Source organism: Zootoca vivipara, chromosome 1, assembly GCF_963506605.1.
Source record: "Zootoca vivipara chromosome 1, rZooViv1.1, whole genome shotgun sequence".
NCBI classification, from domain to species: Eukaryota; Metazoa; Chordata; class Lepidosauria; order Squamata; family Lacertidae; genus Zootoca; species Zootoca vivipara.
The window spans coordinates 125,579,135-125,602,535 of NC_083276.1; the positions used below are offsets into that span (position 1 = coordinate 125,579,135).

General features: G+C 43.4%; 1 protein-coding gene across 7 annotated transcripts; it reads left to right on the forward strand.

The window, feature by feature from the left end:
* Positions 1 to 210: 210 nt before the first annotated feature.
* CARF (calcium responsive transcription factor) lies at positions 211 to 23,000 on the forward strand. 7 transcript variants are annotated; one of them, XM_035137538.2, is made up of 13 exons: positions 481 to 2,983; positions 4,491 to 4,715; positions 5,178 to 5,298; positions 6,521 to 6,647; positions 7,040 to 7,124; positions 7,822 to 8,011; positions 10,482 to 10,602; positions 11,362 to 11,505; positions 12,828 to 13,052; positions 14,718 to 14,880; positions 15,527 to 15,602; positions 18,851 to 18,908; positions 22,920 to 23,000. In XM_035137538.2, exons 1-12 carry the CDS (start codon positions 2,876 to 2,878, stop codon positions 18,877 to 18,879), a joined length of 1,614 nt encoding a protein of 537 aa, XP_034993429.2. In that variant the 5' UTR covers positions 481 to 2,875; the 3' UTR covers positions 18,880 to 18,908; positions 22,920 to 23,000. The 7 variants fall into 7 exon arrangements, with proteins under 7 accessions (XP_060137854.1, XP_060137868.1, XP_060137875.1 ...); XM_035137548.2 differs by lacking the exon at positions 22,920 to 23,000 and adding an exon at positions 20,703 to 20,784; XM_035137559.2 differs by lacking the exons at positions 18,851 to 18,908; positions 22,920 to 23,000 and adding an exon at positions 18,185 to 18,298.
* The last annotated feature ends 401 nt before the right edge of the window (positions 23,001 to 23,401 follow it).

A 23,401-nucleotide genomic window follows, 5' to 3' on the forward strand; every position in this document is an offset into this window, starting at 1 on the left:
GTACGGAAACCCTTTTAAAAAGCACCCATCGGCGAACCCTCTCCCCCTTTCTGAAAAACCACGCGCGCGGATACTCCAGCACTTCCGGGTTTTCTACGGTGCCCCGCTGGCGCCCGTCGCCAAAACCCCCTTCGCCTTCGCTTGCGACGGCCAGGTGGGCGCGGCGCGGCGCGTGCGTGTGCCTCTGTGTGCGTGCATGTTGCTGCGCCTGCGCCGTACGGGCGGCCGCGCGGTCTCCACGGCGGTGCCTGCCAGAACCAAGACGAGGTTGAGTAGACTCGTTCTGAATTTTCCCTCCTCCGCCCTCCCCTCCCCTCCCCCTTTCCCCCTCCCCACCCCCTGGCAGGGCTCGGGCGCGCGGCAGTCGCCGGTCGCGTCACTCATGCTGCCGCGCGCCCTGGCCCGCCCTGCCCACCTCCTCAGGGAGGGGGGAGGGAGGGAAAGAGGGGGGGCTGTTTCTGCCTGGCAGGGGGAGGGGCTCTATCTCCCGCCCTCCCACCTCCCCAAACTGGGGCTTAAATTTAATTCTGTGGTGGAGGGGCGCCCCCTCCCCCCACAGATCCCCCCCAGCTCAGTTTGTTGTGTGGGCAAAAGCCACGACACTCTATTATTATTGTTGTTGTTGTTGTTGTTGTTTATTAATTTTCAGTTTTATCCATTTCAATAACTTCACAATCCTGTTGACATTTCTAAACTCGACTTCCTTCCCTCTCTCTCTTAGGCTCCTGAATTTTTTTCCCCTTACTGTATTTTTCTGTGTATAGCATGGGGGGGGGACTCATTTGGGGGGGGACTCATAATTAAGAAAATGGGGGGAGATTGCCCCCCCGTGTATAAGACTACCCACCGCTTTTTAACATTATTTTTCAGTAAAAATAATAATAATTAGATTTATACAGGGAAACGTATGGTCATTTGTGCATTTATTCATCTGCTTTAAATATATACTCTTATAAAAACTGCAGGTTATTACGATAGTCCTGCCCATGTTCTTATCTGTTTTACAGTTCCGTTTGTAAATATACCATATAAACCATTTCTGTTCTTTGATCCTGTTAACTTAATTTGTGCATTTGTTTATCTACTTTGTTATCTTGATTTCTTAATCTTCCGGTAGGTTTCGCCATTTCTGCATATTCCATAAGCTTTTGTATCCATTCTTTTTTCCATTTTAGGACAAAGCAACATTCTTGCTGCTGTGGCCACATACATGAATACAGTTTCTATACAGTTTGGGTGGTTCTGTCCCTGTAGTTCCCAAAAGGAAGGCTTCTGTTTTTTGTTTTTTAAAATTTTATTTTAAAAATGTTTTTCAATTCATTATATATAATTTCCCAATGAGCTTTAACCGTACTACAAGACTAAGCCGCAACTCTAGAGAATAAAATGCCCCTCGACTGTGCGCTCCCCTAAAAAGAAAGGAGAGAGGCAGCAATGTTTTTAACGCCCTAGTCCCACCTCCTGGTACCCCGCCTTTCCCCCTGATGCTCAAGGCGGCTTACAGATAAGAACCGCTTAAAACCTCAGGGGGGAATGGGAAACAGCCATTAAAAAACAACAACCACACATACACACACAATTAAACAACAGAGTTAAAAGTACCATATGTAAAACCTGTTTGCAAGCATATGAAATAATTGCAATTTAAAAAGGCCCTTTTGTTGAAAGCAGCCAGTTCCCAAAAGCCTGTTGTGACCTTCAGTGATGCAACCCTGTGGACAGTTTGATGAAAGTAAGCCCCATTAAATGTGGAGGTTACTTTCCTCCCTCTTATATTCTCTTAGTAAATGTGCATTTTGCTATTAATGGTTAGTGTTTAAATCTGATTAGTCTTTAAGGTGCCTCAAGACTTTTAATAATACTTTTTAAATAATTTATTATTTCTACCCACCACCCATCTTTTAAAGTGGTTGGCAAGGAGCTTGCTTGTTGTTTCCCATCTTAAGGCTGTTGCTGCTCTCCTCCCCCAATCGCACCCTTTTTTGTTTTTGTTTCACAGGGTATGTTCAACCTGTTGGAAGAGTTATAATAATTTGGTTTTTGAGGGGTGGGGGAAAGAAAAGCCGCTTGTTGCACCACTGCTAGGGGTTGGGTTGTTTCTAAATAGACCCCAATATTGCAGTTTGGATGCACACACATAACTGCAAATATCGATAACTGTCAGAAATAGGATGTGACAGTAAAAGGTTGTCCTGCCACAGATGGATTGTTTGGCTTGCTTCAGAATCCATATTTTTTCTAGAGACTCGAACTCAGATTTTAAAAATAAATCAATGTAGTTGGTATCCTAAATGTGTACATTACTGTAATGCAATATCCCCAAATATTTATATTTTCCAATAGTAAGTAGTAAAGTAATTGGATCTCAGAGACTTGCAAACTACATCCAAAATTGTTTCTGATTGATTATTGATTTTTTGGGCCATCTTGCTGTCAAATTTATTGCAGCAGTCCTGAGGACTAGAAACTTTTTAAAAGAATAGAAATTCTTACGGTTCCAGTGTATGCCTTCTTGCTAACCCATCAAAGCATTACCTTGAGATTCCACTAACATGGAAGCTGATTAATTATCTCAGAAAGTTCTGTTTTACTAAAGATTAAAAGTATTTTAGCCTTGGGAATGCCAAAGAGGGTTTGCAATACTATTGTACACAAATCTTAAAAAAAAAAAATCCCTCAGAGTGCAATGGGTCTTAGTGCCTGGTGATTGAGTGTAGGATTGCAATTTTAACCACTAATTCAAATGAAAATAGGTACTGGTCTCTGAAATGTGAAATCTACCTAGAAAGGAAGAAATGCCAGGAGAAATTAGACTGTACTATGGCAGAATACCAGGGTTCAGATTCTAAATATTTCTTTTCTAGTCTGTTCTGTAATGGAAGAAAATGGAGTTGATCAAGAAGCCAGTATGGAGAGAGCTAGTGACTTATTGGTCAACTCTAATAATACTGAAGAGGTGGAAACTGAGGACCAAGTATTCCAGGTAAATGAATGATCAGTCATATATTGTTAACTTTCATAGGGTTGCCATATGACCTCATTTTCCAGGTCTTTTTCATGCGTAGAGTCGGTACAGCATTCCATAGTTAAAAGAAGAAGTTGGCCAAATTTGTCAGTAATGCTGGTTGCTTTGCTGTCCCAAAGGTGTTGCTAAAACAAAGTGCCACCAGCTGGTGGGTGGGTGTGGTTTGAGTATATAATAATAAATCTTTATTGCGGTCCAAAGACGCATAGAACAATTTCAGAACAAAATACAGTTAAGACAGCCCACCACAAAAGACAGAGAAACCAAGGTGGTCATTTTGTTTTGTCTCGAGCTTGATCATCTTTGTTTCTTTTGACTTGCGAAAGAAACTTTGCCACAGCCACTGTAATATCATTGGACCTGTCATCCAAAAGATATTTAATATGGGAGGCTTCAGATTTTCCCGGCAGATTTGCCAGTAGGGGTTCGATCAGTTGATCCCTTGCTTGCTTGTACTGCCCACAATGCAGTAAGATATGCTTCATGCGATCGATGTCCTGAGAACATGAACAAATCCTATTCTGAGAAGGGATGCCTCTCAGTCTACCATTTAGCACAAGGTTCCCCAAACTAAGGCCCGGGGGCCGGATGCGGCCCAATCGCCTTCTAAATCCGGCCCATGGACAGTCCAGGAATCAGTGTGTTTTTACATGAGTAGAATGTGTTCTTTTATTTAAAATGCATCTCTGGGTTATTTGTGGGGCCTGCCTGGTGTTTTTACATGAATAGAATGTGTCCTTTTATTTAAAATGCATTTCTGGGTTATTTGTGGGGCATAGGAATTCATTCATTTTTTTTTTTCAAAATATAGTCCGGCCCCCCACAAGGTCTGAGGGCTGAAAAAGTTTGCTGACCCCTGATTCAGCACTTTCAAAGGAAATACATTTAGTCTGGCTTTGGTAAATAAACACTGATAGGTTGGTACAGACAGGTTCCTAAGATATGAGGATACAGTGGTACCTCAACTTACAAAGGTGATCCGTTCCGCGGCGCTCTTCGTAAGTCGAAACCTTCGGATGTCGAAGCGTCATTTTGCGCATGCGAAAAGCGTTATTTTGCGCATGCGAGAAGCGTTATTTTGCGCAGGCACAGATACTTCTGGGTTTGCCGATTTTGTAAGTCGAAACCTTCGGAGGTCGAGGCATTCGGAAGTCAAGGTACCACTGTATTGAATTCCTGCTGCTACCAGGCCACAGATTACATGAGATCGAGATCGCAGGTCGTTATGTGAAATGTCCCAAAGCCTTTGCCTCAGGGATTCAAGGGCGGTATCATAGCCCAGATGATACAAGGGGGGTGATGGCAGGCCAATCAAGGTGGCTTTTCTGGCCATAGTTTTCAGCCAGAAAACTCCAGTTTGAGAAGAAAATTGCCTCACTGGTCATCTTGGTACATTTGCTATTCCGAAGATTTTTTTAAAAAAACAAATGATTGAAAAGATGTCAATATATATTCTGTATGACAGCATCTAGCATACGTGGAAACCGGGGACGCATCCTTTGGGCCAAATGTTCCTCAAGCAGACCTGCCCATCATGGCGCCCATTTCCGAAGATGTTTCTCAGTCCCTGAATGCACAAATGCAGCTGTCCCAGGCACTCCCTTTTTCAGCAGAAGGGTTTCAACTTGTAAACCAGAGTGGCCATCCCCTTTATGAAGTACAATCTTCAGAGGGGTCCAGCACTCACATGGTGAGTAAATACATTTTTGTTTGTTGAGTTTTCCCTCCAATGGATTTGCAAAAGGAACCCTGTGTTGAAATGTTGATAATGCACTAATCTGCGTTATGTTTTGTTGACCAAATGGCAGATGACGAATCAACTGAATATTTTTTAATTGCCAGCCTTAATAACACATTAGTCTTCTGTACTTCATAAACAGATATGTGGATAAAGTGTGTTGTGGTTTTGTCGAATCGCTGTGTTAAGGGAACCTTGAAATAGCTGGGGCAGGGGGAATTCCATCAATATGTGGATCTTATCAGTAGGAACTGGAGTCTCTCTGCTGAAATTCAAACCTAGATCTCAGTGGTTTCTGATTTTTCTATAAATCAAAGATGAATAATTTCAAATTGGCTTGAAGCTTATTGGTAGAAATCTCTCTCTCAAATATTATATGATATTCATTATGCCATTTCTTTGTTTCCTTCAAAGATGATAGTTGCCAGCCAGTCTGAAAATGGGCAAGTGCTGCACGTTATTCCTTCTTCTCAGCCAGGAATGGCACAAGTGATTATTCCCCAAGGTCAACTTTTGGATGTCACCAGTTGTCAGGGTAAGGTGCAGTTGGGGTCCATATCTCACAGTGCCCCAACAGACTATGTGGAAGCAAGTTCCACTGCAATAAGTACAACATAATGCTAAGTGAAAGCACTTAACATTCAATTTGTGAATTCTGGTGCTAAGGCAAAAACCTTCATTATGCAACTATTTCCACACTCAGAATCAATAATTTTAATTGTAAACTTGGGATTTGAAGAGGTAGACCTCTCACAGGCTCTTCAAGCTTCTTTTTCTTGAGACATGCCTTAACAGCAGGCTGTGTGCTGCTGCATGCAGAGGTCACAGCTGCCAGGTGCAAAGTACGGACTATATTTTGTACCAATAGCACACTTTTTAAGACAGCATCTTAAAAAGCAGAGACATCACCTTGCCAACAAAGGTCCGTATAGTTAAAGCTATGGTTTTCCCAGTAGTGATGTATGGAAGTGAGAGCTGGACCATAAAGAAGGCTGATCGCCGAAGAATTGATGCTTTTGAACTATGGTGCTGGAGGAGACTCTTGAGAGTTCCATGGACTGCAAGAAGATCAAACCTATCCATTCTGAAGGAAATCAGCCCTGAGTGCTCCCTGGAAGGACAGATCGTGAAGCTGAGGCTCCAATACTTTGGCCACCTCATGAGAAGAGAAGAATCATTGGAAAAGACCCTGATGTTGGGAAAGATTGAGGGCACTAGGAGAAGGGGACGACAGAGGACGAGATGGTTGGACAGTGTTCTCGAAGCTACGAACATGAGTTTGACCAAACTGCGGGAGGCAGTGCAAGACAGGAGTGCCTGGCGTGCTATGGTCCATGGGGTCACGAAGAGTCGGACACGACTAAACGACTAAACAACAACAACAACAAGCGCACTGGGATAGATTATTTCCTTTTCTTCCTTTGACTCAAGATTTATCTGACGGGAAATGTAGAATTTCGCAAACATACACAAGCAAGATGGAGCCCCTCTTTTTTTTCTTGGAGGCGTCGCTAAACCAACTTTTAGCTGAGCTTGTGGTGGTTATGGAAAAGCACATTCTGAAAGCTGTGCCCCTAGCTCTATTAGAACAGGGCTTCTCCATTCTAGGAGGCTTCAGGGTCTGGCAGAGACAGATTCACATTTCAGTCTCAGGCTGCTGCTTGCTAATTGCTCACCAGTTTTCTGAATTGTGCTTTCTTGGTTCTCTATGCACTTATTAAAGAGCGATGGGTCCCCCCCCCCATATTTTTCCTAAGATGCTTCAGAAGAGAGAAATGGTGGGAGTTTGCGAACTGTTGCAGTGGCTGCTGTTGCAGACGGTACAAGCAGATACATCCTTCATCCTCAAGCATCTCTTACGGTGTCCAAAACAACAGCCACCAGGTAGGTCAGAAGATGAGGAAATCTCTTCTCAGACAGACTGTTCTGCACTTCTGCAGTTTTTCCCATTGTCAGAATTTTAGCTGAACTTCCTCTGGTTGCATCTATGAAATGCTCACAGGTTGCTTTCTAATGATTGACATATGAGATTCCTAAACCATCTTGTCCCTGAAGGCTTGCAGCAATAAAGTGAAAGAGTAGGTTGTTGCTTTGAATGATAGCTTTTAATTTTTTTTTGAAGTATTGCAAATACTGTCTTACAAATGTTAATCGCAGGAAGTGAAAAGCAATCTGCTTCTGTCCTTAATATAGCAACATCATCTAAATCTATGATTGCGTGTTTATTTGCACGGATTTGTTTTGACTCTATATCCCATTTTGCATTTATTGTTTAGGTTATTGGAAGACACTTTTCCAGTTTCCCCACAACCATTGTCCTCAAACACACCTACCTGGGCTCGCCGTCTCAGGAACTGTGAGGTGAGCTTAAAACAACAACTGGGCAAAGTATTAATCTCACTAGTATTGGAGATGGATTCACATCTTAGTTACTTAACGTTTGTGAGTTAAACTGTCTTGTAGTTTGTTCAGAGCCAAGGCAGTCTAGTGGTAGCTTAGACTGATTGGAGAACTTGTTACAATAGCACACAATTTTCCCAGGAGTTTTCTGTTTGGCTGTTACCCCATATAATATTGAAACTGCTTTATGCACTTGCCTGTGTTTTTAAAATAGTGGTTTATGGGTTTGACATTAAATAGCCGTATAAGGAAAATCAGTGGAGATGGTGCACACTGCCCAACAGACATTTCTCTTTAGAATCATGTACAGCAGTAAAAGTCGCCGGAAATGAAAAAGTGTTGCTTTCCAAAAGAGCATTTTACCCACACTTGTCACTGAGCTTTCACTCGTATACAGTTAAAGGGGTTACATGGAGTTCTGACAAAACATAATGTTTAACACGGTTTGCAGCAAATAAACCCAGAAACTGCATCTTAATCTCAGGAAAATTGGGAAGGGAAAAAAAACTCTTGGAAAAAATTCTGTCTCCTGCAGATAATGTGCGTATGACACACTGGATTGCTACAGGCATCTCATGTGATGATACTGACTTCCTGAACTCCAAAAAGCATTTTAATTGGTGAATAAATCCTATTATTTCACCTCCTCTTCATGCAGAAAATTGGGGATTCATACCGTGGCTATTGTTCGAGTGAAACAGAATTAGAGAATATTCTAACAGTGCACAAGCAGCAGACGCACAGCGTGTGGGGAACACGCCAGTCTCCAAGCCCAGCTAAACCTGCCACAAGGCTGATGTGGAAATCACAATATGTTCCATTTGACGGGATCCCTTTTGTCAATGCTGGTAACTACCTTTCTTCTTAATGGTTTTCAGATTTATTAAGCAGACTGTGCTTCATTTTGCTTTGCAGAATATCTATAGGTATTGTGAAAGATCAGAAAGGGAAAAGTCTCAGTGCCTACGTTACAGTGGTTTTCACTCATATTCTGCTGTGTGTGTGTTGGTACCTGAGTTCTAGTCTTTTGAGAAAAATGTCATTGAGAACTCTTCACAGAACCCTTTTCTACACAGGCATAATCTCCATGTAAACATGCCTTGTTGCATGTTTGGAAACCACTGTGGAGTTGCCTTTATATACTGTATATTCCTGTGTATAAGACTACTTTTTAACCCAGGAAAATCTTCTCAAAAGTTGGGGGCCGTCTTGTATGCCGGGTTGTATTTCTCATACGGCAAGTATATCCCAAACTCTATATTTTAACTGGAAAAGTTGGGGGTCGTCTTATACGTCCAGTCGTCTTATACTTCGGAATATACGGTACATGCAATTGTGATGAAATAAACAGTTATGCCATCTTCAAATAGAAGAGTGTGCACAGGCCATACATTCTTTTTTATGTATGGAAACTTTATTTTCATGGAACACACATGTCTCTTGCTCTAGCAGTGTTAAATTATTAAATTATTTGTTTTTAACAAAGTCTTAGCCCACACATTTGGTGAGCTCCTGGCCAGGTGCCGCGCATCCTGCTCTGCCGCCTGAGGCAAAACAGGAATGTGCTTCCTGTCTGCTGCTGCCACCACCGGAGAGGTGGCACCGGTTTTCTGCGAGCTCTCGTGTGCTTTGCAAGATCTCGCAAGCTTTCTGTGAGATCTCATAAAATCTCAACGGAAATGGATGCTTCTGCCAGCGCCGTTTCTCCAGCAGTGGGGGTGGACAAGACTGAATTACTGTTTCTGGGGGACAGGGGGCAGGCGGGTGTGGGGGACTCCCTGGTCCTGAATGGGATAAGTGTGCCCCTGAGGGACCAGGTGCGCAGCCTAGGAGTCATTTTCGACTCACAGCTGTCCATGGAGGCGCAGGTTAATTCTGCGTCCAGGGCAGCTGTCTACCAGCTCCATCAGGTACACAGGCTGAGACCCTACCTGCCCGCAGACTGTCTCACCAGAGTAGTGCATGCTCTGGTTATCTCCCGCTTGGACTACTGCAATGCGCTCTACGTGGGGCTACCTTTGAAGGTGACCTGGAAACTGCAATTAATCCAGATTGCGGCAGCCAGACTGGTGGCTTGGAGCGGCCGCCGGGACCACATAACACTGGTCCTGAGAGATCTACATTGGCTGCCAGTACGTTTCCGAGCACAATTCAAAGTGTTGGTGCTGACCTTTAAAGCCCTAAACTGCCTCGGTTCTGTATACCTGAAGGAGCATCTCCACCCCCCTCGTTCAGCCCGGACACTGAGATCCAGCGCCGAGGGCCTTCTGGCGGTTCCCTCACTGCGAGAAGCAAAGCTACAGGGAACCAGGCAGAGGGCCTTCTCGGTAGTGGCACCCGCCCTGTGGAACGCCCTCCCATCAGAGGTCAGAGAGATAAACAACTACCTGACATTTAGAAAATACCTAAAGGCAGCCCTGTTTAGGGAAGTTTTTAATCTGTGATATTTTAATGTATTTTAATGTGTGTTGGAAGCCGCCCATAGTGGCGGGGGGGGGGCGGCCAGATGAGCGGGGTATAAATAATAAATTATTATTATTATTATTATTATTATTATTATTATTATTATTATCTTTATTATCTTTATTATCTGCAGGGGTGCTGCCCCTTCTGCTTCCGCTGCCCGAGGCACTTGCTTTACCCCACCTCATGGGCTGGCTGGCTCTGCTACTGGTTCTCCTTCAGCAGGGGCGGAGGAATGGGGTGTGCTGTGGGGGCGGGCCACCCCAGGTGTCACCACTGGGGTGTGTGACAAAATGCAGGGCGGCACTCACCGCGGGGCCTGCAGCGCTCCTGAGCCATGCTCCTGGGAGTGATGCGGTGGCTTGGGTGCCCGCAGGCACCACGCTGCCCGAAACAGTCCGCCTGCCACCTTCCCCTCAGCTGTAGGGTGGCTGAGTGGGAGGAGGCAGGCAGACTCCTCGGACGTCCCATAAAGCGTCCTGCCCTGGCTGGCCCCGCCCCTGGGCGCAGGGCACACACGCCGCCCCAGGCGCCCGATTGGCTTGCTCCGCCGCTGTCTTTCAGCTGTGGCTTAGATTCAAAAAGTGCTGAATTCCAGCCGGAACAGCAAAAGTAGAGTCTGTCTTTGCAGGTGTGTGGCTTGAAGTTTGAATCCCCTGGCTTTATATTGTGTCAGATTATTGATAGTTGGGTGGCCCCCCACCAGTTCGTTACAATGGCCCACAGAGGGTTGGCCACTTCTGGATTTGGCTTTTTGGACGGGTGTATTCCCCCCCCCAATCCCTATCCCAAACTGATTTGCTGAGGAAACAAAATATCTGTCGCAATGAACATACAGCATTATCCTCGAAACAGGAAGCAGAGCCATAGTGATGGAGTGCCAATATGGGCCCCGAAGGAAGGGTTTTCAGCCCAGGAAAACCGGTGAACAGGAGGACATTTCCTGCCAAGTGTACAAAGCCACCTGTCCTGCAAGGTAAGCAATGGATAGCCGGCGAAGTGGAATTATTTGTATTGCATTGCATTGCATTGCATTGCATTGCATTGCATTGCATTGCATTGCATTGCATTGCATTGCATTGCATTGCATTGCATTGCATTGTATTATTTATACCCTGCCCATCTGGCTGGGTTTCCTCAGCCACTCTAGAAGGCTTCGAACATTTTAGTAAATAGAACAAGTGTTTATTTGATCAACAGCGTGCAAAACATTTGCAAGTACAGTGGTACCTCGGTTTATTAACTTAATCCGTTCTGGAAGTCCGTTCTTAAACCAAAGCTGTTCTTAAACCGAGGCATGCTTTCCCTAATGAGGCCTACTGCCGCCGGTGCCCTTCCATCGTTCGGATTTTGTTCTTACACCCAGACTGTTCTTAAACCAAAGTACCACTGTAAATGTTACCTACCAGTATTATAGAAAAAGATAAGAGCAGCTGTGGAGGGCAAAGATGTTCTAAGGCAGACATCCCCAAACTTCGGCCCTCCATATGTTTTAGACTGCAATTCCCATCTTCCCCGACCACTGGTCCTGTTAGCTAGGGATCATGGGAGTTGTAGGCCAAAACATCTGGAGGGCCGCAGTTTGGGGATGCCTGTTCTAAGGGGTCGTGTCACTCTTCCGCCTCATTAAATAGTTAGGTATTTTTCATTCTAAAACGTCTTAATAGAATAAGAGAATGTGTTTGTTTGTCGTAGTCTCTGTGTTGTGATTCCTTCCCCTCCTTTCCTGTGGCAGGATCTATATTAAGAAGGTCCAGAAGTTCCCTGAGTATAGAGTTCCGACAGACCCCAAAATTGATAAGAAAATTTTACGTGTGGAACAGGAGAAAGCTTTCAACGTGCTGAAGAAAAACCTGATTGATGCTGGCGGGGTTCTCAGGTAATGTATGTCTTTCAGCTTGATAAGTGGCTATAACAGCAAATGCTTATACACAGATTACTGGCTCCAGCAACATCAAACATACCATCTCAAAGGGGAACCACTACTGAAAAGGAGACCCTAGGCGTGGTGTCACCAACAAGGCCTCACCTGCCAGTCATAGGGTCTGAGATGGTTGATACCGAGAAAGGCGCTCTTTTAGATACTTAAGTTCTAAGCTGTTAGAATTGGGCCCGGTAGCTCACTGGCAGCCAGTGCACTGTTACCAGGATCAGTGGCACATGCTACTTGACAGCATCACAGACCACACCTACTCCAAGATAGTGCTACTGCCAGGGACAGGCTTGCCGATCAGAAGGTTGGCGGTTCGAATCCCTGCAACGGAGTAAACTCATAAATGAACTTTTTGGGGAGGGAGAAGTAGAGTCTGGGAAGAGTCACATCTCTCTTATTTTCTCCTCCCCTGATGGGCACCAAAATGAGCTCTGTCGTAGCCACCACCTTGGGTAAACCCCAAACATTTTGAGGAATTTCACACCACTTAATTATTGCCTGCCTCTAAATCTCTCTTTGTGCAGGACTGACAATAGGGCATTTCCCCTCGCTGTGGTCTAAACCACTGAGCCTCATGGGCCTGCCGATTGGAAGGTTGGCAGTTCGAATCCCCGCAACGGGGTGAGCTCCTGTTGCTCTGTCCCAGCTCCTGCCAACCTAGAAGTTTGAAAGCACGCCAGTGCAAATCGATAAATAGGTACTGCTGTGGCGGGAAGGTAAACGGCGTTTCCATGCACTCTGGCTTCCATCACGGTGTCTCGTTCTGCCAGAAGCAGTTTGGTCATGCTGGCAACATGACCCGGAAAAGTTGTATGTGGACAAACGCTGGCTCCCTTGGCCTGAAAACAGTGGCAATCTGTGTGGAAGTGTGGTTATGCCCATGAGTTAGACCAGGGGTTGGCAAGGTTTACCTCACCTGGCTGGTTCACTCCAGCGGAGATCCGTCTGTGGGCCAAATTGCGCGGGTGCACCCGTGATTTCCGGTGTCTCCGCAGATGCAATTTTTGGCGCTGCGGAAGTGAGTCTCCGCACCATGCTGCGCTGGTTTAGCGCAGTGCGCAGGGACTCACTGAGCGGGCGGCTCAGTTCGGGGGCGGCTCGTGAGCCAGTTAAACAACCCCCATGGACCGCTTGTGGCCCGTGGGCCTTAGGTTGCCTACCCCTGAGTTAGACAGACCTGAAATATTCACTAGAGTTGATTCCCCCCCCCCTTGCTGGAAAAAGGAATTACTTTCTTTGGAGTTGCATCTTCTAGTTTTTCTCACCAGGTGGTATGTGCAGTTACCCACTCAGCAGGCTCATCAGTATCATCAACTAGAGATGTGCCTCCCACGATCGCCATTCTCCATACCGTCTCCTGAGGGTGAGGATGATGCAGGCAAAGACGAAAGCTGCACGCTGCCCTCGCGACTTCACCCGCAAGTTGCAGATAAGATCCGAGAGCTAGTGTCTCAAGGAATAGAACAAGTCTACGCAGTGAGGAAACAGTTACGGTAAGTCTTTGCAAGTCTCTACACAACACACTTCTTCCACTTTGTGTGGGTTATGACACAGCGCCTGCTCCCCGCCTCGCCCCCGTCCTGATTTCTACATTTTGGCTCTTTTGAGAGTGGAATGTGGTTGCACAGATCCTTCCCATATATCAAGGTAGGTGCTTTTCAAACCAGTTGGAAAGAGCACCCCAGAGACCGGTAGTAAACCTCTAGTCCCTAAGCCTGTAGTATAGAAACTTACTACTTTATTATCCATACCTGAGATTTTTCAAGAGGCCAATGTATGGGCTAAGAGGGGTCAGCAAACTTTTTCAGCCAGGGGCCGGTCCACTGTCCATAAGACCATCTGGTGGGCCCAGACTTTTTTTGGGGGGGGGAGCACGAATTCCTATGCCCCACAAATTTTGCTGGACTACTTAGGAAAAATCCAAAAACTTTGCAAAAACAAAACTTCAAAACAAAACAACCAGGCAAACAGAAGTTTGGTAAAGAAAATATAGAATACCAATATGTAAAGCTTTATCTTCTGTGCAGTGTAAGAAAAACTACAACTTAGCCCAGGGGTAGGCAACCTAAGGCCCGTGGGCCAGATGTGGGCCAATTGCCTTCTCAATCCAGCCCAGGGATGGTCCAGGAATCAGCATGTTTTTACACGAGTAGAATGTGTCCTTTTATTTAAAATGCATCTCTGGGTTATTTGTGGGGCCTGCCTGGTGTTTTTACATCAGTAGAATATGTGCTTTTATTTAAAATGCATATCTGGGTTATTTCCGGTAGGAAAAGAATGGGTTAATCAAAGGGTGGATTTGATTTAAATCACGATTTAAATCACTAGTCAGTAAGACTTGATTTAAATCATTTTTTTTACAGAAAGACTCATTGTTGCTGGCATAATCTTAATATTTACAACCAGATGAAGGTTTCACTTTTGGAATAATAAATTTTCAGAGTAGTTTTTAGTTATATCAAAAATCACTGATTTGGTTATACTATTAGAAATACATAGACCAATAATTATGAAATTATTGTGAGGTTTAATAGTTAACTGTTTATATTTGGAAAACTTTTCTGCTGTAGTTTATTGGAAGGAGAAAAAGAATCATTTCCTGAATAACAATTTAAACAATTTATTTAACTAAAAGCATAACATTATATCATGTGTATCCATGTTTGTAAACTGATGTGGTTAAACATTCTTTTCCCTTTTAAACTTTAGGCTGAGTTTTAGCACACATGAAAAACTCTTTATTTCCTTAGGACTATAATGTAGAAACCTATCTTGAGAAAGACACACACACACACACACACACCGCGAGCATTTTATTTTAAAAATCCAATTTAAATTTTAAAAAATCCGACCCTTGTTAATTGGGCTAAATGTATGTTAGTAGAGTAAAACACTTGGGCTTGGAGGGGACTTCCACCAAGTCTCCCTTCATTTGTAGAGCCCTGCACCATTCCCAAGGATGCCCCAGTCTCCAGATGCAGAAGGAAAGGGGGAGGTGGGAGACCTTCATCTGTGAATGTGAGCTCTACCCTGCTTGGGGAACGAATTTTAACTTCCTAAACCTTGATTGTATGTTGTCCGGAAGAGCGGCAGGCATGATAAATCACGTATCAACATGTGTGTAATCCTCCCCCCCCCCCATTTCTAATACTCAACAGAAAATTTGTGGAGCGAGAATTGTTCAGACCTGATGAAGTGCCGGAGAAGCACAACTTGTCTTTCTTTCCTACTGTAAATGATCTCAAGAACCACATTCATGAAGTGCAGAAGTCACTAAGAAACGGAAAGATATTATACAACTCAGAAACTATTCCAGCAATGGTAAAAGAGCGGACTCTTCTTTTTTCCTCTTTCTCTTTTAGCCGAGTTTTGTGGTCGTTTTGGCAGTCTTCATTGCCTGCTCTTGACTCTCTCAGGATAACCGTTTCAAAGGCATTAGCACAATTCCCCCCCCCCCTTGAGTAAAATACAATTAAATTGCCTACTAAGGTGATTGATACAGTATTGTCAAAATGAGAAACAGAGTATAAACCATGATAAAACAAAAAAAGATTGTTTTTAGTAGAGCAAATTTATTTACTCAAATGGTCACTTACGGTAATAGATGTCTGATAGAACAAGTAACAAGCTTTAATTATTTGGGGTTGTCACTCAGCAAGTTCATGGCAAACTCCTAGCTAGAACAACTCAAATATCAGAGAGGACTACGAAGGTCTTACTAATATTCCACATGGCAGAAGGCTTGGCTTTTATTTCTTTAAATGATTACTTGATCAGGGTTTGTTTGACACCGAGATCACTGTTTCTTAAAACCACAGAAGGGTTAAGAAAGAGGAATCTAAAAGATAGAGAATAAGAACAAATAAGTAAATCTGCATTTCAGTTTTTGTGTTTTCGTGGTGATTTGGATGTGTGTCAACACGTGATAAGTGTTGGCTTCTTTAAATGGCTCTTCTTCCTCTTGCAGCTTCAATGGACAACAGACAGTGGTAATATTCTTACTGAAACAGTGACTGTTACACTTGCATCTTCACCTACTGAGGGTAGGAGCAAGCTGAAAACATTTATTTATTGCTGAGTTAATCATAACCTTATGTAGCCTTTATATAAGTGGTTCCCAAACTCCCCGACCTCTTCAATATCTTGGTGGGCCACTTAAAGATTTTCCTGTTTGCGGTCACAATTGTAACACACTGTGCTAGATGGTGTATGATTTTTAATTGTAATTTTATTACTTACGGTGTTTTATTTCTTATATAGTATTCAAGTTTGAATTGCATAGAATTCGAATTGTAATACAATAAAGAAAACTATTAAAATGCCATTCCATTAAAAACCAATAGAAATATTTAATGCAGAAATGCCATAGTCCACCTGAATGAAGATTGCAGGCCATTGATGATCTGCTAGACCACAGTTTAGGAACCCCTGCTTTATTTTATTGCTTAACCGTGCCAATTTCAGAGGCAGTTTCAAGGTGGAGACACTGTCTCATTCCTTTACATTATTATTATTATTATTATTTATGGGTTGGGTTTGTTTTTCATCTTACAGTTCATGCGCCTTAAACGTATTTTTTTTTACAATTTATTGTGTAAATGTTGTCCTATGAATGATTCTTTGTGCATTTCCCTTTGCTGTGGTGTGATGAGCACTTTGGAAGTGATAGTTGCGTGGGTGGGGAGCAAAAAAATAGCCTGGTACAGGAAGTTGCAGCAAGATCCTTAGGAATGTCCCTAAGCCAGAAAATAGTGGCTCCTTGTGAATGCAAGGAGTGTGAAATACACAGAGGATCACCTATTGAATTATGTATGAAGCGGAGTGCCGTATTACGAGTGTAGAGTTTTCTCCGATATTGGAATGAATTCCTTGTGTGTGTGTTCTGCTCCAGAGCTTAGGACAGTATGCAACTAAATCCTTGTGTTAGTGTAAGGCTTCTCCTCCCCACAAGGTTTGTGGTGGGGGGAAGCCAGAACAGATTTAGGGGGCATGCAGCAAAAGGAGATGAGAACAGCATTAATCTTAGTGGTGGATTAAGACTAGATGGGCCATTGGCTTGCTCTTATGTTCCATGTTCTTTTTTACATTGAATACAACCCTTCAGAGAGCTTTGGGTGAGGTGATAGTGTTACACTGAAAATTTATTCCTCTGCTTTTCTATTTTATTTTCTTTCAGCTGGGTTGAATAATAATTCCAGTTGTGAGGGAATAGTCTCAAATCTTTGCTGCTTTGATATTCAGAGCTAAGTTCTTGTTAGCTCCATTTGTATCTTAAGTGAATTACTTAAGTGTGGCAGCTAGTAAGGTTCACTTTCTTCAAAAACCCTCTTGCCATTCAAAGTTAGATAATGTTGTCTGTCGGAACAAGGAAGGAAAAAAAGGTCAAACAAAGGAACAGACATTGGTGTGGTTCACACATAATGCTGAGCCATAGTTTATTAAACCGTAGTTCATTTGATGGTCCTGACTCTGCCCTGCAGCTTGATTATCATTGGTATTTACTGTCAAAAACCACAGTCGGAAGCCATCACTTTGTTGGTTTACAAACCTTCATTGGTTTTGACTGTGACTTGGCGTTATGTGAACACTCCCCCCCCCCTTCCTTAACCATGGCTTGTTGGGCCACCCCTACCACAGATGTTTGCCAGAATACTAAGCCACAAGGCCAAGGCCAACTAGGAAACAAATCAAACTCTGGAGAAGCAAACCATGGCTTATTTGCCTGTAGACAACTTGAAGTTAACTCATGGCACGGTAAACAAACTATGGCTTGGTGTTATGTGCAAATCACACCATTACGAAAATGAACTACTCTAAATAACTTGTTCAGTAATGGGAGAAGATATAGTATCTTGTAGCCTAGGGTAGCATGTGTTCTGGGTGCTTGTCTTGGTATTTGTATTTTATAAAGTCTTGTATATGAAGGCCTGGGTGGGGAAGATAGAAACATGATGGGACCCCTCCTGATTTTTTCTGTTCCTCCCCCTTTTTGTTGCTGAAAAGCAGTTTTGTTTTCTTCTTCTCCCTCATCTCTAGTCTTACACTCCTTGGCTGTGGAGGCTTAACATCAAGGTGACTTTAAATCAACCCGGCTGTTCCCAGGCAGTTTAGTCCTCTGCACCCCACAGCATTTCTGCAAGTAGTGTAGATATTGGTCCAGGAATGGGTGCTGAATGTGGATGGCTTTAGTGGAAGTTGCTGCAACAGTGGAATAACTTTAGGGCAGGCATCCCCAAACTGCGGCCCTCCAGACGTTTTGGCCTACAACTCCCATGATCCCTAGCTAAGAGGACCAGTGGTCAGGGATGATGGGAACTGTAGTCCAAAACATCCGGAGTGCCGAAGTTTGGGGATGCCTGCTTTAGGGTAAAGAGGGGATGTGGTGACAGAATCGCTGAGCAGGAATGATGTATTGGAGCAGTAGATATTTGAATGTATCTGTGATACATCGAGGGCAGCTGTGGTGTATTTTCAGAGTGGTCCTCCTCCAGCTTCTTAGAATACTGAACACAGTTGAACATGCACATTCGTAACTGCTCATTAGTAATATGTGCACATGGTTCATCTGGTGTGATCATATTTAGAAAGTAAGTAGTGATTTATTTTCTGTATTTGTACGAAACAGGTCAGTTATGACAAATGCATGTGCTTGTCGCAGAAATTGCCTCCCGACAAATCTTCAACAGTCCATGAGCTCGTGTGGCAGTCTGCTTTCCAGCCCAACAGCAGCCAGAGATAGGAATGGGGAAACCCATAATGTTGTGACATCATGAAGTCAGCTGCAATCTATGGAGAGAGAGGGGGAGACTGGACACAAGCTTCGCCCAAAAAATCCTGTATTTACTCAAGCAAAACCTATCTTGATTATCTCCCTCTCATATTCTGTTTGGGGGTAAGAGTAGGCTGCAAAAAGGCTGTTGTTATTTTTTTATGTTAATTCAGCTGCTGCTAGAAAAGAATGGATTTGTGTCAGGTGCTTATTGAGAAGAGATTATTAAGATGACTTATTGAAAGGGACATTTTCATGTTTGTTAACACTTAAAAAATTCATCTACACTGGCATTTATTGCTGTTCTTACCTGACTGATTCCTGATCTGTAGATTTGTTTTTATTTTAACACTTGTCCCCAGAAAAATATTTAAATAAGTGTGTGGCTTAGCGTGCAATTCCTCATATGTTAGTTGGTGACCTACCGGTAACCGATGCAATGTATTGCTGATACCAGTGTATGTATGGCGAATTGCACATTAAGCAGAGCCTTTTTCTGTGTGTGTTTAACTTGTATTTTAGCAACTCTTGAAACGGACCAATTGAACTGAAAAACACATCCTACTCCTGGAACTGGAAGGTAAGAATTTAATTGCTGGCAGCGTAAGAGATCAGTTGTTTGGCCCTAGGGCGCTTATTTTGAAATATGCCCATATATATATTATTCATCAATTAATTTTTACCCTTCAGGGAGCAGACATACTTATTTGCATATTTTTATAGTAGCTTTTTTATATATAGCTTGCTTCAAATAATTTGTGACTGCAAGTAATGTAGTGATTCTGGCAATAATATTTATCTCAGTGATGCCACAAATTTGCAGCTAGTAAAGCTGATCCTAAATGTGCCAATATATCTATTTGAAGTGTTGGTGTAATGAACCTGCAAGATTGCTGTAGATGTTTTGTGGTACAGCAGGCATGTCCAATGTCGATTTCTGGGGTCCTAATCCCAACAATTTTTGGGTTAAATCCTTAAAAAAACTTTGGGCGGTCCTCACGAATGTTCACTTCATCAAATCTGGCCCTCTTCGAAAAAGGTTTGGGCACCCCTGAGGTACAGTAATTGCTGTATTTACTTGAGCCATTGCATTAGCGGAAGCCATAGCGAATGAATGCACATCAAGACAGTAGAGTATATGGTGTTTATTTAGAAATTAGTATCAGCTGCTGCTTTTTATTATTTTACAAATTCCCTAAGTGGGTCACTGCCACAAAACAGAACACAAAACAATAAAGCAAACATTATTAGTTAAATACAACTAAAAATATCAAATCAAGTAATATCCCTAGCACCCTTAAGGCAGCAGTCCGGTACAAACTTATATGGGTGGAGCTTACGTTCTAAGTAGACATTTATAGGTTTGTACAATAGGGAATTAAATAGTTAAAATACTCAGATCTGGTGAAAATTTCATTTTTGTTTGTTTATAAGCCACCCTGTGGCATATTAAAAATAAGCAGAATATTTCATTGGAAACCCAGGTGGCTCTGTGGGTTAAACCACAGAGCCTAGAGCTTGCTGATCAGAAGGTCGGCGGTTCAAATCCCTGCAACGGGGTGAGCTCCCGTTGTTCGGTCCCAGCTCCTGCCCACCTAGCAGTTCAAAAGCACGTCGAAGTACAAGTAGATAAATAGGGACCGCTCCAGCGGGAAGGTATACGGCGTTTCCATGCGCTGCTCTGGTTTGCCAGAAGCAGCTTTGTCATGCTGGCTACATGACCTGGAAGCTGTCTGCGGACAAACGCCGGCTCCCTCGGCCTATAGAGCAAGATGAGCACTGCAACCCCAGAGTCGGACACGACTGGACCTGATGGTCAGGGGCCCCTTTACCTTTACCTTTATCATTGGAAAGGAGCAAGAGGCCAGCACAGAGAAGACTCCGTGATCTTCAAAAATTAATCTCGCTTCTTGTGGAGGTGGTACCTGAAACAAAGGTTTTGTTGCTAGACCTTGGAGTCACAGCGATACTAGTGGATTGTCTTTTAGAACTAGTCAAACCCATGAGGCAGGATGAAGCAGCCACTTCGGGCAACGGAAGCGCGAGAATGCATGGTTACTTTCTCACTGATGCATCCAACAGTTTTTGCTGCTTGTTTTTTGTCGCTTCCTTTCGAACAAGATCTTGCAGTCCTGTTTATATCACCAAACAGAACTATTGTATCACAAGCAGGATAATTCTTTGGGCATCTTAAATGGAAAGAAAGTGGGGGAAAGTGAGAATATGCTTAGTGAGAACTCGGTTTTTTTTAAATGTACAGTACCATATGTTTCAGCTTACATTCCTGTGTCTTTATATCTTGTACTGACTACCATAAAATTATTGAAATTTAGAAGGATCCATCTGTTCCCTTATGTCTTTTATATTTCTTGAGATGTGGATCTGCATGCAGAGTTCCTATCTGTTTGACATTTACTAGCCGCACCAGAGGCTGAGCTGAAGCAGTCTCAAAGTGAGGGTAGGTCCAGCCCTTGTTAGGCTCATCAAGCTCCCTCACTTGTACCATGGGGGCATTTTCCCCAAACCGTAGCCACCTGCCCCACACATGATGTCATAGGCCTTAGATTATCTGTCAAGAATCCTGTCCCGACAGATTCTAGAACTGGAATTATGAACTGCCACAAAAGAGGTAATGGGGAAGTATAGTTATGGCAAGTATGTTGCATTAAACTTGCAGCGTTGTCTGAAGTTTTTTGTTTTTTGTTTGTAAGAAAAGGTTATTCACTCTAGCACATTTTGAGAGCCTTCTCCAGATTGGAACTAAGCCTATTCCGTATTTTGTTTTGTTTTGATAATATGTCAGAAACAAGGCAAACATGTTTTAAAAGCTACTTTTTATTATAAAAGATTATAATGTATTTATGCAACTGTTACGTACGTTGTGGACTCAAACCCCTGCAAGTTAGGAATGCCTTATTTGCTGGTTTTGCATAAATTCCACCCTAAGGTATCTTGACATTCACATCTTGGAATTCAAGCACTATGGCAGTACAAGACACTTCCATGTCCCCAGTTTTTCTTCTTCCTGCTGCAGCCCCTTGTATCCCACTTTCTCAAGGATTCCCCAAACCTTGGGGGAAGCTGGATGCCGGGGTGGGGAGGACATAGGCTGCAGTGTGAAAAACGAGATGAGGAAACCCCATTCCATGAATGCATGTTTGCTCACAGATGTTGGAAATCAACCCAACTGGACCTATGTGCCAGTCCTTGCTGCCACATCCTAGCATAAATATTGGGCTCAAACAATCCATTCCTAAATTACAAAATAGAGGTGTCCTTGTACATGAATGTATATGTGATACACAGTACACAGTTGTAGTGTGAAAATTCACTCAGTGCGTACCTCTGCGTCTCCTTTTTCTAATTACCTGTCTTGTGGTTCCTGAAACAAATACTTGTTGGCTCTTAGGACACTTCCTTGTGGGTAGAGCAGGCTTGTGAGATATACTTTTTGCCACGTTTGTGGCTTTTCACATTACAGAGGTATCCTCTTAGTGGTGCAGCACATTTGCAAAGCTGAGCAGGGTCCAGTATAGTTTCAGTATGGATGGGGGACTGCATGTTTAATTTCACTGTACACAGGTTTTACAATGACAATAAAGGTATTATTATTATTATTATTATTATTATTATTATTATTATGTTGAGATTCCTGCATTGCAGGGGGTTGAACTAGATGATCCGCAGGGCCCTTTCACCTTCACAATTCTATGCCTCTATGACAGGGGTGTCCACTTTGAGTGTGGGCTTGGGTCCAAAGAGAGTCTTGTCTTCTAGATATATGTGCATGTTATTTGGGCAGCTCCCCATTTACGTGTGCGGCCATGCACCCTGGAACTGGGGAGCACCCTGGAGAGGAGTCCTGGCTCGCAAGGAGAACCTTCCCAGAGCCCAAAGAGGACCTAACAGCTGACATGTGGGTTAACTCGACAGCAGCCGCTTCCCTGCCTATCAGTTGTGTGAGAGCAGAGATGTCCCTCTGTATTCCCCAAGTAAATGAGGAATATCACCTGTATAGATACTTTGGCAGGTTTTCCTAAGATTTTCCAGGCCTCCTGATAGTAGTTCATCAGGGCTGCTCATCTTTGGAGCTCAGTGTTGTTTTGCTTTCTTTTGCCCCTTCACCTGGAGTGAGTACGTGCGTACATATTGTTTTGAGTGTCTAACCTGTAATGCTAACTGAGAAAAGAGTAAGCAAGTAACTCTTTCATTTTCCTGTGATTTAATGTTCAACTACTCACTGTAACAGTCACTCAACTTCCTTTCCTGCTTTCTACTCCCTTGTTTTCTTTCAATACCCCTCTATAGGAGGCACCCCCAAACTTCGGCCCTCCAGATGTTTTGGACTACAATTCCCATCTTCCCCGACCACTGGTCCTGTTAGCTAGGGATCATGGGAGCTGTAGGCCAAAACATCTGGAGGGCCGCAGTTTGGGGATGCCTGCTCTATAGACTACTGACCATTCAACAAAGTACTTTATACCACGTGAGATATATCTGGGGATTTAGTTTGGTTGGCTGATTGGATGAGCTTTTATCAAAGGTAAGGGTCCCTGCTCCCAGTCACTTTGTCTCTGGTTATTTTTTGTAGGGGGCTCACCAGAGGAAACCATAATCAAAGTGGAATCAAATGGAGCATGGGAGCTCTTAACTTCAGAGTCACTCCAGCCCATAGTATTTACCCAGCAAAAGGTAACTACGGTTTCTATAGCAAGCGGTCAAAAAAATAGTCGTCTGGGATCAGGGAGTTACCTGTACAGCACAGGACCATTGTATTATAGTTTGTGTATTGGTTTTTTTCTTTAAATATCAGGGAAGATGTGCACTTCTTTGCAGGAGAAGACAAGTGCACATCTGAAGGGACACAAGCTGTCTGCTTTATAGATTTCACAATGCAGACTTTGTCGTAGAGGTGACACTTGCACAGTTGTGTTCTGCATAGCATCAATCACTCCTGTTGAGGCAGTATCCAGGAACAAAATATTGTGACTTGACTGATGGTAAACGGTGATATTCCTGAGGCATGCATTTCCTTGAAGAAAGACATTTTAGATCCCCACAACACATGAGTAA